The sequence below is a fragment of the Helobdella robusta genome (assembly GCF_000326865.2).
Source record: "Helobdella robusta unplaced genomic scaffold HELROscaffold_10, whole genome shotgun sequence".
In the NCBI taxonomy this organism is placed as follows: Eukaryota; Metazoa; Annelida; class Clitellata; order Rhynchobdellida; family Glossiphoniidae; genus Helobdella; species Helobdella robusta.
In genome coordinates this window covers 3,541,907-3,555,589 of record NW_008703571.1, presented here as the reverse complement: position 1 = coordinate 3,555,589, position 13,683 = coordinate 3,541,907, and the positions used below count along the sequence as shown (strand labels likewise).

The 13,683-nt window shown below is 38.7% G+C and overlaps 4 protein-coding genes across 4 annotated transcripts; 2 read left to right on the top strand and 2 right to left on the bottom strand.

Moving 5' to 3' along the window:
* Positions 1–3,284: 3,284 nt before the first annotated feature.
* HELRODRAFT_145315 (hypothetical protein) lies at positions 3,285–3,719 on the bottom strand (the record flags this gene model as incomplete). The annotated part of the gene is made up of 1 exon (XM_009012034.1): positions 3,285–3,719. A coding segment is annotated over one exon (435 nt), but the record flags the coding sequence as incomplete, so codon positions are not given.
* Positions 3,720–6,591: 2,872 nt separating this feature from the next.
* Positions 6,592–7,390, top strand: HELRODRAFT_166838 (hypothetical protein; the record flags this gene model as incomplete). Its single annotated transcript, XM_009012033.1, has 3 exons — positions 6,592–6,844; positions 6,919–7,052; positions 7,337–7,390. The coding sequence occupies 3 exons, from the start codon at positions 6,592–6,594 to the stop codon at positions 7,388–7,390; spliced, it is 441 nt and encodes a 146-aa protein (XP_009010281.1).
* A 1,035-nt stretch (positions 7,391–8,425) lies between these two features.
* Positions 8,426–11,181, bottom strand: HELRODRAFT_166837 (hypothetical protein; the record flags this gene model as incomplete). Its single annotated transcript, XM_009012032.1, has 3 exons — positions 8,426–8,575; positions 9,166–9,258; positions 11,059–11,181. 3 exons carry the CDS (start codon positions 11,179–11,181, stop codon positions 8,426–8,428), a joined length of 366 nt encoding a protein of 121 aa, XP_009010280.1.
* Positions 11,182–12,373: 1,192 nt separating this feature from the next.
* Positions 12,374–13,034, top strand: HELRODRAFT_166836 (hypothetical protein; the record flags this gene model as incomplete). The annotated part of the gene is made up of 2 exons (XM_009012031.1): positions 12,374–12,384; positions 12,584–13,034. The coding sequence occupies 2 exons, from the start codon at positions 12,374–12,376 to the stop codon at positions 13,032–13,034; spliced, it is 462 nt and encodes a 153-aa protein (XP_009010279.1).
* Between the last annotated feature and the right edge of the window lie 649 nt (positions 13,035–13,683).

Sequence of the window (13,683 nt, the reverse complement as noted above, 5' to 3'; positions counted from 1 at the left end):
TTCCATTTGTCAAGTGTTTCACTATTTTTTCTATACTGGTCTTATCAGCACCCCCCTCTTTCAATCGGAAAACAATCATGTTCACTTCTCTCTCCTNTGATTCAACAACACTGTTTATAGTTTTGCTGACATTTTTTACCACCAAGTTGATGCTGTCAACACTTTTTTTGACCTCCAAACCAACAACACTTGCAAATGTTTTATTCAATCGTTCTTGAGGTTGTTAATTTCAGTGCAAAGTTTTTTCTCTGAACTATCCAACAAGATCTGTTTTGATTCATTTTCAGCTATAATCAACTTAATAGTGTCGATGCCGGCAGTGGTGCTCTTATGCAGATCTTCAATTTTTTTAATAATTTCGTCGTTATTTTTCTCTATTTTTTCAATTTTTTTAATAATTTCATCGTTGTTTCTTTCCATTTTTTCAATTCTTTTCATAGCTTGCTTCATGGAGGATTTTGCACACGTATCGCAATAGTATCTAATATTGATGCAAGTCCTGGTAACTTCGTACATATCGTCAGTGAAATTGGCGAGCTTCAATCTGAACGAGTTTTCACACAACGAACAAGTGACATTTTAGCCATCTTAAATAACGTTTACAATAGTAAATTTCTTAGTTCAATTCACAAGTCTCAAACAATTAACGCAAACAAATTATATCGTTGAATTTGTCAAAATTTTCTCTATAAAATGAAATTTAAATTTTCTATCAAATGAAATTTAAATATATAGATATATATATATATATATATATATATATGGAATACATCATCGCGTTCGACGAATTGTGTCATTGATGAGACCTTTGATGCGAGAACAAGCCTATTTTTGATGAACATCGACGACCACAGGATCCGCAAGCCCACAACCCTGTGCTGTTACCATCCCGGGCCACCTGCTTACGCCGTCTTCTTTTTCCAACTAGAGCTGCAATGCGCGCCTCCTCAAAGGCGGAAACTGCCGCTTGTGAGCGTGTCTTCCACTGTGAACACTCGAGCGCAACGACACCCAAGGTTTTAGAATCCAGTCCGACTTTTTTTAGGTTTTCCTTCAGATTATCTTTAAATCTGCGAACTGGACCGCTTGCAAGGCGAACTCCAGAAGCCAGCTGTCCGAAAAACACCTGTTTGGGAATTCTTGTGTCCGGCATGCGGATAACGTGTCCCGCCCAACAAAACTGTGCCTGTAACAAAAATGCCTCGATACCCAAGATACCACACATTTCCAATACAGTCGTATTTGGCACCCTATCCTCCCATTTAATGTTAGCGATAACCCGTAAACATCTCATATGAAACTGATCGATCGATATGGCGCCTATAAGTAATCCATGTCTCACATCCATACAACATTGTGGTTAACACAACTGCCTTATAGACAGATATTTTAGTAGCCAGCGACACACAGCGACATTTTAGTTCCTTCCAGAGTCGTCCACTCAAACCACCAAAAGCAGCACCAGCCTTGGCAATCCTAACCGTAATTTCATCATCGATTGCAGTAGTGTTGGAGAGGTAGCTACCAAGGTAGCAAAATCGATCCACAGTGTTCAACTGCGAGCCACCAATAGTTACGATGGCTTTAGAATCCGACGAAATAGGATAGCTTTGGTGCAGAACCTCCGTTTTCTTCCTGCTCACCGTGAGTCCAAACCTTTCTGCAGTAGTGTGGAAACAGTTGAACAGAGCTTGAACTTCACTTTGTGTATGTGCAACCAAAGCGCAGTCATCCGCAAAGAGCAGGTCGCGGACTATTGTGGTTTGTGTTTTTGACTTTGCTTGTAGGCGTCTGATGTTGAAAACGTCTCCATCCATGCGATAGCAGATTGGAATGCCCTCTACACAATGTTGAAAGGCGACTCGAAGCATTAGGGAGAAGTAAATGTTGAACAGCAAGGGAGCCATGACACACCCCTGCTTGGTACCATTCGTCACCTCAAAGTCCGGGGATCGATCACCATTTTCAACTACGGTTGCCCTCATGTCTTCATGGAAGGAGCGAATAATCGACACTAAAATCGGAGGACAACCGATCTTTTTGAGACATTTCCATAACGCTGAACGGTTGACGGAATCGAACGTCTTTGTTAAATCTATGAAGACGAAGAAAGGTTCGCGTTGTTGCTCACGACATTTTTCTTGAAGTTGTCTGGCAGTAAAAATCATGTTCATAGTACCACGACCAGCCCGAAAGCCACACTGACCCTCTGGAAGGATACCAACGTCATTGACGTACTTGGTTCGGCGGTTGACGATCACGCGGGCCAATATTTTTCCAGGAATCGATAGCAGAGAAATGCCTCTGTGATCATTACAGCATGAACGATTCTCTTTCCGTTTGAATATCTTTGAATGATAAGGGCATCATTAAAATCTTGAGGAACCGATTTCCTATCCCACATGTCTTGGAACATTGTCACCATCCTGGTTTTAAGTTCGATGACACTACATTTGAAGAGTTCTGCCGGCAGCCCGTCCAAACCCGGAGCTTTTCCATTCGACATTTGGGTGATTGCTTTTTTCACTTCAGACAGGCTAGGGGGATCATCGAGATCACCTGCAATGCTCCAGTCAGGCAACTCAGCAAGGACTGAGTCATCAAACCGAGATTCTTGATTTAGCACACTGTTGAAGTGTTCAGCCCAACGAGCCAGGATTCCATGGCCATCCTTGATGAGTGTTTGACCATCTTTAGACAGTACCGGGACACTACCGGAGCTGCGGGGACCAAACACAGTTTTCAGATTTCATTGCCAGGATTCCATGGCCATCCTTGATGAGTGTTTGACCATCTTTAGACAGTACCGGGACACTACCGGAGCTGCGGGGACCAAACACAGTTTTCAGATTTCTGTAAAATGATTTCATGTCCCCGCGGCCGGCCGCTACTTGCAATTCATCAGCTCTGGCAGACCACCAAGATTCCTTCATCTGACGAAGCCTCCTCTGTGCAAAACTGCGTGCTTGCGTGTAGCATGCTTTCTTGACGCAGTTGCCCCTGTCATCTATCCAAGAACGATGGGTGCTGTGCATGTTGTCCAGCAGCCCACGTGCCTCCGTATCCTGATTGTCAAACCAGTCCCTATGCTTAATACGCTGATATCCAAGCACATTAACCGCAGCTTTCTCCACAATCTGCTTGAAATTTGACCATTCTGTGCTCTCATTTGTTGAAAACTCACCACACAATGCTTCGCGAAACAAATTTCTAGCTGACGGTTCTGTTAGCCGAGTCACATCCAGTTTGGCTTTCCTTACAGTTTTGTGATGCCTTCTGACTGGTTTAACAGTAAGAAACACCGACATCTTGATGAGGCGATGATCTGACCACATTGTTGATGCTCGCACCGCTTTAGTTAGACGAGCGAGACGAAGATCGCGTTGTCTGATAAGTATGTAGTCGATGAGATGCCAGTGTCGTTTCCAGCTAGTCTTCTTCCTGTCAGCCTGTTGGAAGACTGTATTTGTCACCACAAGATTGTGCTCTGTACAAAATTCGAGGAGCATGGTTCCATTTGAATTTTTCCTACCAACTCCATTTCGTCCAAGCACTTTTGGCCACAAGATGTGGTCTTTACCCACACGGGCGTTAAAATCACCCAAAACAAACAACTGATGGTTGTGTGGTGTTGAACAAACAGCGTCACCGAGCTGCCCATAAAACAAGCTCTTCTCCTCAAAAGTTGCTCCAAGCGTTGGCGCATAGCAGCTGATCAAGGTAGCAGTGTGACCACCCTCCAGGTTGAGCTGCATCCTCATTAGGCGTGGTGAAATACCATAAGGTACCTCATGTACAGATTTCAGGAGTGTGCTACAAATGGCAAAGCCCACTCCACCAGTACGCACCTCACCTGCAGGATGACCTTGGCAAAAGAAGGTGTAACCAGCACCTCTCTCCTCAAACTGTGTTGCTGCAGAGATTCTTGTCTCGCTGAGCGCAGCAACATCGATGTCATAACGCGCAAGTTCACGCGCAACAATGGCAGATCGACGTTCATGACACTTCCCAAGATCCAACATTGTCCGGACGTTCCATGAAGCCAAATTTAAAATTTTTCTTTTCTTTTGACCGCATAGTAGGATACACAGTCAGCCGCGGTAGGCTGACAAAGTCGGCAACATATTGGCTAGCTTTTTTTAGGACAGATTTTTTAGTCCCCTCTCGGGTTGGAGAAAGCAGTGCATCCCTGAATAGGGCTGCTTTGTCACCCTGGCAGGATACGAAAATTGCTGTAGCCATCAGCAACAAACGACCATCACACCAAGGCCGCCTGTGTGTTGTGACTAGACACTGCCAGTAGTACCCTCTACCTGTGCCCGTCGCCACTCGCCAATCGCCGCAGGACTTTGTTTGCACATCCATTCAAGCATCAGATCACCAAGACCACCTTCACACTGGTTGATTTAAGTGGAGCATGTTTGTGCGGAATGCTACACTCTCTCCTCCACAGGGGTCGGTATCAGCAGGCACAACGAGTTGAGACACGCCGAGCGACCAGTGTGGACGCAGAAGTTTGGATAAAACTGCGGTGCAGTTTTATCCTCGTAGCCAACTATCCTGGCTAGATTTTTAACTGGGTTTACTCCCAGGCCTTTCCCAAGCGTGGGTATAGCCGCAAGGCTGCGGAGGTTTGAAATCAGTTTTCCTTCTCCTAGATGGTATTTCCTTACGAGCGCCATCCGCCCGGAACCTGGTTTAGGCGCCAGTAACTCGCCTTCGCCCTCTCCAGTTAGTTAGTAGCAGCCCCCGCCACGTGCAGGAAGGAGTAGGACTTTGATGGTCGTAGCGCGCACGCTACAAGCCTTTGGTGGCATTTTGTAGAACTGGGGAGTTCAGCCCCCAGATCACCACCGGCAAACCATCGCGTTTGGGGGCCAAAAAAAAGCATTTGGGGTTGACTGTTGAAAATCGGATAATTTTTAAAATGTGTATTTCGATGTACACGGCCATGAATGGACTTTTGCTTAAATATTTGTTAGAAATAAATAAGAAAAAATCAGTTACTTCGGAGGGCATTTTTTGAGAAGTCATGGCTCAAACTTAATGATAGCAAACAGTGCTTAATTGTGTACTGGTGCCTGAAGCATTGCTGTTGCGGGTCCGGCGTTATGGAATGATCTGCCAGAGTCTTTGAAGAAACCGGAGATGACCATTGATGCCTTCAAGAAGAGTCTTAAAACTTATCTGTTTTTAATTTGATCTTGTTTTACTGTTTTTCGGATGTCTGCAGCTAATTATAGCATGTTACACTTATGCTAAACATTGTTGCATTGACGGACATTTACCGCTCTGATTTGTAATCAGTGATTGTTTATCTTTTCGTGCATGTACTCAGACAATGGTTTATTTGTGTGACTACAAATTAGCGCTTTTGAAATTTTCTTTTTATTTAATTTGCGCTGTACAAATGCTTTGAAATAAATAAAATAATATACATATATGCTGGTAAAAGGCTATAATTAATGCAGTAATTTATGAAATCTACAGAATTTCTAGCGTTGGACTGAAGTTTTCTTCGCTTTTAACTCACGAGAAAGATGCATTTGTTGCTCACGTTCTTATTCTCTTGTTAAGTTTCTTTGGTTGGTTGTTGTTGTTGCCTCTTCCGGCGGACTCTCAGAATTCCAATCGAAGTTGGAGCCAATCCACCACTGCAACAGGGTTCTTCCAGAGGTCTATTGGTTGAAGATCCGTGGAGTTTTGGGGACATCTAAACATATGCTGATGTGTATATCTGTATGATTGTTGCTGAAGGGACGGGTGTTGATGTGCCCACTGTCGATTCTGTTTTTGTAGCTGTTTAGAAAAATACTGTGGCCAGATCGGAGTTGGGCGAGGGTCCGTTTGATAGTCTGATAACTTTTAAGTGATTCTTCGGAAAGATCTATTTTTGGTGCTGGAGGAGGCCATCCGTCGAGCAATAACGGCGACTGGTACGATTCAGCTGCTTTAGCAGTGTTTGTATGTAAGCTCTTTAAAGCTGTCTTCAGAGTATACTTTCCAGTTGGTCGTAGATATTTTAGTGAATGCTGGTAAAAAACCAAAATTAATGCAGTAATTTATGAAATCTAAAGAATTTTTAGCGTTGGCTAGAAAAGGCCATTATTAATGCAGTAATTAATGAAATCTACTGAATTTCTAGCGTTGGCTAGAAAAGACCATAATTAATGCAGTAATTTATGAAATCTAGTTTCTAGTTCTGTAGATTGCTTAAATTACTACATTAATTATGGTCATTTACCAGCATTCACTAAAATATTTACAACCAACCGAAGAAACTTAACAAGCAAACAAGAACGTGAGCAACGAATGCTCCTTCTTTCTCGTGAGCAAAGCAAAATTTAGTCCAACGCTAGAAATTCTCTAGATTTCATAAATTATTGCATTAGTTATGGTCTTTTATCAGCATTCACTAAAATATCTACGACCAACCAAAAAAACTTAACAAGCAACGAACTCCATCTTTCACGTGAATTAATAGTGAAGCAAAATTTAGTCCAAAGCTAGAAATTCTCAAGATTTTATAAATTATTGCATATCTAATGTGAGTGTTGTGTGTGTGTGTTATAGTGTGAATAGTTATCGATTATGTCTATAGACAATCTGCTGGTTATTTTGGCTGTCTATCACAAATCAACATTTCGACAGAAAAGCCAACTACCTCAAAGATCATGCGTCAAAACAGCAGAAGAGGCACTTGAACGAAAACTTAACGAACTCTCAAACGCTGATGACATCGCTTTCTTGGAAGAAAACGCCAAAAGGGCACAACAGCAGTTATCTGCCATCAGAGGGTGCCTATGCAGTCGGCTAAGAGGTAAATGTCGAAAAGGCTGTCCAGGTCCAACTAAACAACAAATTAGCGCCAAAACGGTCATCGACGCAAGCGATAGTCGACGATTTCAAGTACCCCAGCGTCAAATAAGAAGGACGTAATTGCTTTGGCATTCTCCAAACTCAAGACCATCCTGAAATCGTCCAAACCCAAAGTCAACTTCAAGACTCGAATCGTAGACTCTAACGGAAGCTACGAAACATATCAGCAAAAGGTAACCAATTTTTTTTTATAAATACAAATTGAAATACATAAGGAAAGGTTCTATAAAAACACACTTAAAACACACACATAATATTGAAATAACAAGAGAAATTCTGGACGACAACACCAAAATAATATACTGTAATTCCAGCCATTCTCATCTCAAATTAGCCGAAGCCATTCTCATCGACATAAAACAACCCCTGATAAACAAGCAACAAAAGATTTCAACCATACTCTCGACAAAAAGGCCAATAGTTAAATATACTAACAATACCAATGTTACCGATGAAGACACTGAAGAAAGCAACATCGACCAAAGTGCACCACCAAAGAGCAAGTAAATGATACCGAAGCAATAAAACATAACACTGAAGCAATAAAACATAATTTCATAGTAATCAGCCCGAACAAAGAAACTATATCAATAAATAAAAAAGATAGTAAAATTAACAAAAACACTTAAGACACGTAGAAAGCATGACACTGAAGAAAGCAACATCTACCAAAGTGCATCGACCTAAAAGCAAGTTAATGATACAGAAGCACTAAAACAATACCAAAACAATAAAACACAACACGAAAGTAATCAGCCTGAACAAATAAACCATACCAAAAAATAAATTGGAAAACTATATATTATTTTAACTTTAATAAAATAAATAATGACGACAAGAAATATTGAGAAATGTGATAAAAAAAACTATCCCACGCTAGAAATTTGGTAGATTTCATTATGCATTAATTATGGTCTTTTACCAGCATATATATATATATATATATATATATATATATATATATATATATATATATTGTGATCCAGTATACTGTTGCTCCTCAAAATCTTGTATATATATATATATATATATATATATATATCCTCGTCCCAATATATATATATATATATATATTTATATATACATGCATTATTGTTTTTGACTGAATCAAGATATATGTTGAATCAATCTTTAACTCGAAAAATTAAAAATTAACTTGTATGAAATAAAAGGCAAAACATGAAAAAATAAACAAATATAAGACAAAACGTGAAATGTACTACCAGCTCTGCAATATGCAAAATGCAATATAGATATATGTTGTTATAACCTACCCCTTGAACTTGAAGGATGTGGTTATTTCTCTCTACGTGGATTCTTGACTCCTGAACAGACAATTTCTGATGAACTTTATCAGAAAGAAAACAATGCTGGCAATCACTTGTGTGTATTGCTGTGATCAATCGCCCGTTTATTCAATCGATAAAATCATTAGAAAACACCACAATAACTAACAGCACAATAAATCACGGAATACAACTATTCGTCAGTAGTTAAGCTACTCTCATCGGACTAATTACATTGAGTTTTTTAGCCCTGGTATTCTTTACTGCAGTAAGTTTCCAGCTATCAAAATCTTACCTCTGTCACCAGTGTGTAATCTCCTGAAAATCCCACTTCTGACACCAGATGTTATAATCTTCTGACTATCCCACTTCTGACACCAGTTGTTACAACCGACCCCTTGAACTTGAACCTGAAAATCAACACAACAAAGGAAATTGACCAAATCGAGGACGATTTTTGGTCTCAGTGAAGGGCATGTTACAGACGAGAAGGCGAGATAAGAACTAGTACTTAAAAATTGTGTAAAGCGCTTGAAAATTTAATAGAAGTCGTAACTAATTAAAACAGTTGTAAAAAAAGTCACGTGACACGGCATCGGTAGCTATATAAGAAACGCCAAGAGAATACAAGGAAGACACAACACGAGGAGCAGGTAAGAAGAAGACGGAACACAGTTGACGTAAAAGTGATTGATGTGATTTTACGTAGTTATTTGGATTAATTTATTGTTTATATTACTGCTGGTATTAAATAAACGTTCAATTTAATTTTTGTTTAAAATAGTTCATCTATCGGAAATTTTGAACCTACGGATAAACGAACTCTTGACTATCGTTGGAGGCTACAACACGGTGTTGGAGATATAGCGAGTATTGAAGCTATAACATCGGTGTTGGTAGTTACGAGGTCGAAAAGGTTAAAACACTGGTGTTAGAAATGGGATCTTCAGGAGATTACACACTGGTGACAGAAGTAAGATTTTGATAGCTGGAAACTCACTGCAGTAAAGAATACCAGGGCTAGAGAATTCAATGTAATTAGTCTGACAAGAGGAGCTTTTCTACTGACGAATAGTTGTATTCCGTGATTTACCTGTCGATTAGTTATTGGGCTGTATTCTAACGATTTTATCAATTGAATAAACGGGTGATTGGCCACAGCAATATGCACAAGTATTGCCAGCACTGTTTTCTTTCTGACAAAGTTCATCTGAAATAAATCTGTTTAGGAGTCAAGAATCCACGTAGAGAGAAATAACCATACTCAACAAGTTCAAGAGGTCGGTTATAAGAATATATAATTACGCCTATTATGCATTTTTCAGTGATATCTACTCTTAAAAGTGTGCCCTCGAATACTAAATTGCCTAGTTGAACAATGTAAGAAATTTCTCCGTAAACGAGCGCTGTTCCTCCTGTAGCTGTTCGAAGAATGTATTTATGAAAATTTTCTCTTTCTAAGTTGGGTATCAGATCATAAAATTGACATTGTTGCTGGGTACTGGAGCGTCAATTTTACCAGCCAACTTCTGTGAAAAAGTTCTCAGAAAGTGGATGGTTTATTCTCCTTCCAAAAAATGTTTATTTTGCTTTTGTTGTCGAATTTTTGCTGCTTGTGATAAAGAAAGTAATAATTTTTCAAAATTTGTTACAGGGTTTAATAATTGGTGGAAACTAAACCCTAAGATTTCACATCACAAAAATTCTGAAATTCACTTAAACAATCATGAAAAATGGAAAACATTAGAACTAAGTTTGAATCTTAATAAAACCATTGATGCCGTTCATCAAGAAAATCGAGAACTGGAAACTAAAAAATGGAATGACATTTTACACTGCTTATTGGATGTCACCATGTTTCTAGCAAAACAAAATTTACCTTTTCGAGGCCACAGAGAAGATGACTTTTCTAACAACAAAGGCAATTTCTTAGAGTTAGTTGAATTAATTTCACACTACGACCCTGTCTTAAAAGAACATTTAGTGAGGGTCCAACATAGCAAGGCAGGAAACACGATTTCATATTTTTCTCCTAAAATTCAGAATGAATTTATTTATATATTGGGAGATACTGTGAAACAGAAAATTATTGATGATGTAAAGCAAGCAAAGTATTACGGGATAATGTTTGATTCAACACCTGATATATCTCACCAAGACCAATTAAGTGAAATTATTAGATATGTTCATATAAAAAACAAAAATGTAGAGGTAAGAGAATCATTTTTAGGATTTTTTCCTCTTGCCAGAAAGAAGGCTATTGATATCACACAAAGAATTGTAAATATTATTGATGAAGAGGGTTTGGACATAAACCTATGTCGAAGCCAAGGTTCTAATCATTCACTTAACTTGAGCGGGGTTCACGCATTTGGAAGCAATCCAACTTGTGTAACGTTTTTTGGAACAATTGAAAACATTTACAACTTCTTTTCTTCATCAACTCATAGATGGGATATATTGTCAGAAATAGTCGGGATCACTGCAAAAAGGCTAGCAGGAACCAGGTGGAGTGAGCAATATCATACGGTGAAACCTGTAATGAATCATTTCAGCAAGTTGGTACAGGCTTTAGAAAAATTATGTGATCCATCAGAAAATGTAGATACGAGAGGTTCAGCTCAAATTTTAATGAAAAATATTCAATATTTCAAATTTTTTGCTTATCTTCATTTCTGGAGCAGTACTCTTGAGGAAGTCAATCATACTCAAAAATACTTGCAAACAGAAGGAATTGGTTTAGATAAAACCATTGAAAAATTAGATACCTTAAAACTTTTTCTGCATGAGAGTCGCGATGAATTGGTTGAAAATGCATTGATATTTTCTACAAAAATTTGTGAAGAAATGGGAATAGCTACAGAAAAATTGGGTCGAAAAAGTCAAAGCCAACTGCAGATGCTAGCAATTTTCTGTTTGGGTTTACTCCCATAGCCTTCCCATGAATGGGTGTGGCCGCAAGGCAGCGGAGGTTTGAAGTCAGAGTTTTCCTTCTCCTAGGTGGATGGCCAGTCATGGCTAACGAGCTCCACTTGCCCGGAACGTCTGGTTATGGCGCCAGTTACTCGCCTTCGCCCTCTCCTGTTAGTTTAAACAGCTTCGCCACGTGAAGGCCAGGAGTAGGACTTGATTGACCGAGGTGAGATACCTACCGCCAATGGGAGCATTTTTTAGAAGATGAAAGTTCATTTCTCATCCCCACCCCCGGCATAGTCAACCCGTTTGAAGCCAACATACATACATACATACATACATACATACATACATACATACATACATACATACATACATACATACATACATACAGTTTTAGGTTGTCGCACGGGCTGGCAGATTTTATAAGCTCTTGATTTTTTTTTAGATATTTCTGTAATTTTAACTATTTTTATAATGTTTCCTATTCAGTTTTCATATTGCGTTTGTTTCATCTTTATATATTCAGAGTTTTTATACATATTTATCTCTGTATCTTTTTTTTGCGGAGGTTGGTTTCAATAAGTTAAATATTTATTCCAATTTTTTCATTACATGCTCTCTTTGTTTTATTTATTTTTTTTATTATTGTAATCTTTTAATATATTTTTTTTAATTTTGAAAAACTTTAAATAATTCAAATAATTTTTTCTTTCAACACACTAATATCTAATATTGAATTATTTATATACATACATACATATTTGTATATATAGATAGGTAGATTTTTAAAACACAATATTTTCGCGCGACACATACGCGCTTGGGATTAGTGATTGTTAACATTGTTACACATTCATTTACATTGTGTTTTTATAAGTTCTTTAGTTGGTTGTATTCACACTTTTATATATTAATTTCAAGTTGACAAACGTCTACACTTGTGTTTTTAATAGGCCCACAGTTGGTTGCAGTTTCATTTTGACAGCATTTATATTCACCGGTCTATAGCCGGTCTTACCTTGTAATAGTTTCATACATGAATTCCAGTAACCTCAGCAATATAAAAGCGCATTTATTAATATCAAAACACCATTTTTCTAAATTTTGCCACAAATCACAACAAAATTTATAAATTGATAAAATAATTTAATCCTATAATCAAACATAATGACTCATTGTAATAATTCAATAAATTAATATATGTCAAGTCAAGGTTTGTCGTTCAACTCATCCTCCCTCACTCTGTGTCAAGTTTGTCACATTTTAAGCTGAGGCAGGATGGTTTGTCAGACATGGTGGAAAGGTGAGGAGAATGAAGTGTTTGAGGTCGTTTAAAAAGCCACCCTCAAGCCTCAAACGAAAGTCATTAGGCGGTCGCATTGGTAATACATCAACCACAAATGTTGAATCAAAAACTAATACAAATTTCCCTTTGTTGCAAATTTTTTTCACAAATCTACCCATTGTCGTTTGATTGATCACATACCTAAGCAATCACGTAGCAAGTTTGGTCATACTTTGACCAATGTTTTGAAAGCTTTTCTTGATCAACCTTCAAACACAATTTCGTGGTTTAAACTATTATTCCTATCACGCTTGGTTCTCCGTAAAGAGCCCCGCGGAGGCAGATGCCACAACATCAGCGTCAAAATCAACAACAGGCAGGGCGCTTTGACAAAAGGCTCATTTGAAGAAATGGTGAATTCATTTGAAACTGGCTCAGATGTTAACAAGAAAAATGCTCGTCAGCCAAAGTTGGGTGCCCTAGGCAAGTGTAAAATGGAGCAAAGCAACATCAAGAACGCCATGAAAGTATTGTCATCAACTGATACAATGGCTCCAAACTCGGTAGACACACTTGATGCCCTGAAAGACAAGCATCCCGATGCTCCGCCCGATAGAAAAACAAGCCTGGATAAAGAACTCACAATTGTCTCAATCACCGCACAATAGCTGATGATATGTTTGAGACAGTTCCCAAAAAGAACATCCGGGGGAAGGAATGGCCTAACTCATCAGCATTTGAGGGATATAACTCATGAAAAATTAGAAACCACGGAGCTTGTTAATGCCGCTACCAGTTTCATCAATCTGCATTAAAGTGGCGTCTGTCCTCCCGGGGTTGTCCCAAATCTGTTCGATGAAATGGTCTAAATGAATATGGTCTAGAATATGGTCTAAATCCTAATTATCGAATATGGTCTAAATCCTAATTATACATGTATACATACATACACACATATATGCATACATGCACATACACATACAATATATATCTAGCTATCATCTTGATCAATAGATCAATGTTAAATAATCATTTAATGTTAATCCGAATTTATAAGCATTAATCAATTTTAATCCCCATCATCCAAACATCAATGGCTGATAAACACAATACTAAATCATCGACCACATCACCAAACGACGAGGGAGAAGAGTTGGCTATTATTTGGATGTCGTCAGCAAATGCATGAAACCTGAAATTGTACGACTCAATTATTGTGTAGACATCTGCCGTATAAAGCAAAAAGAGAATGGGACCTAAGACGGAACTCTGTGGTACACCGTATGACAAAGCATCGACAGCTGCCAAATTTGTTTT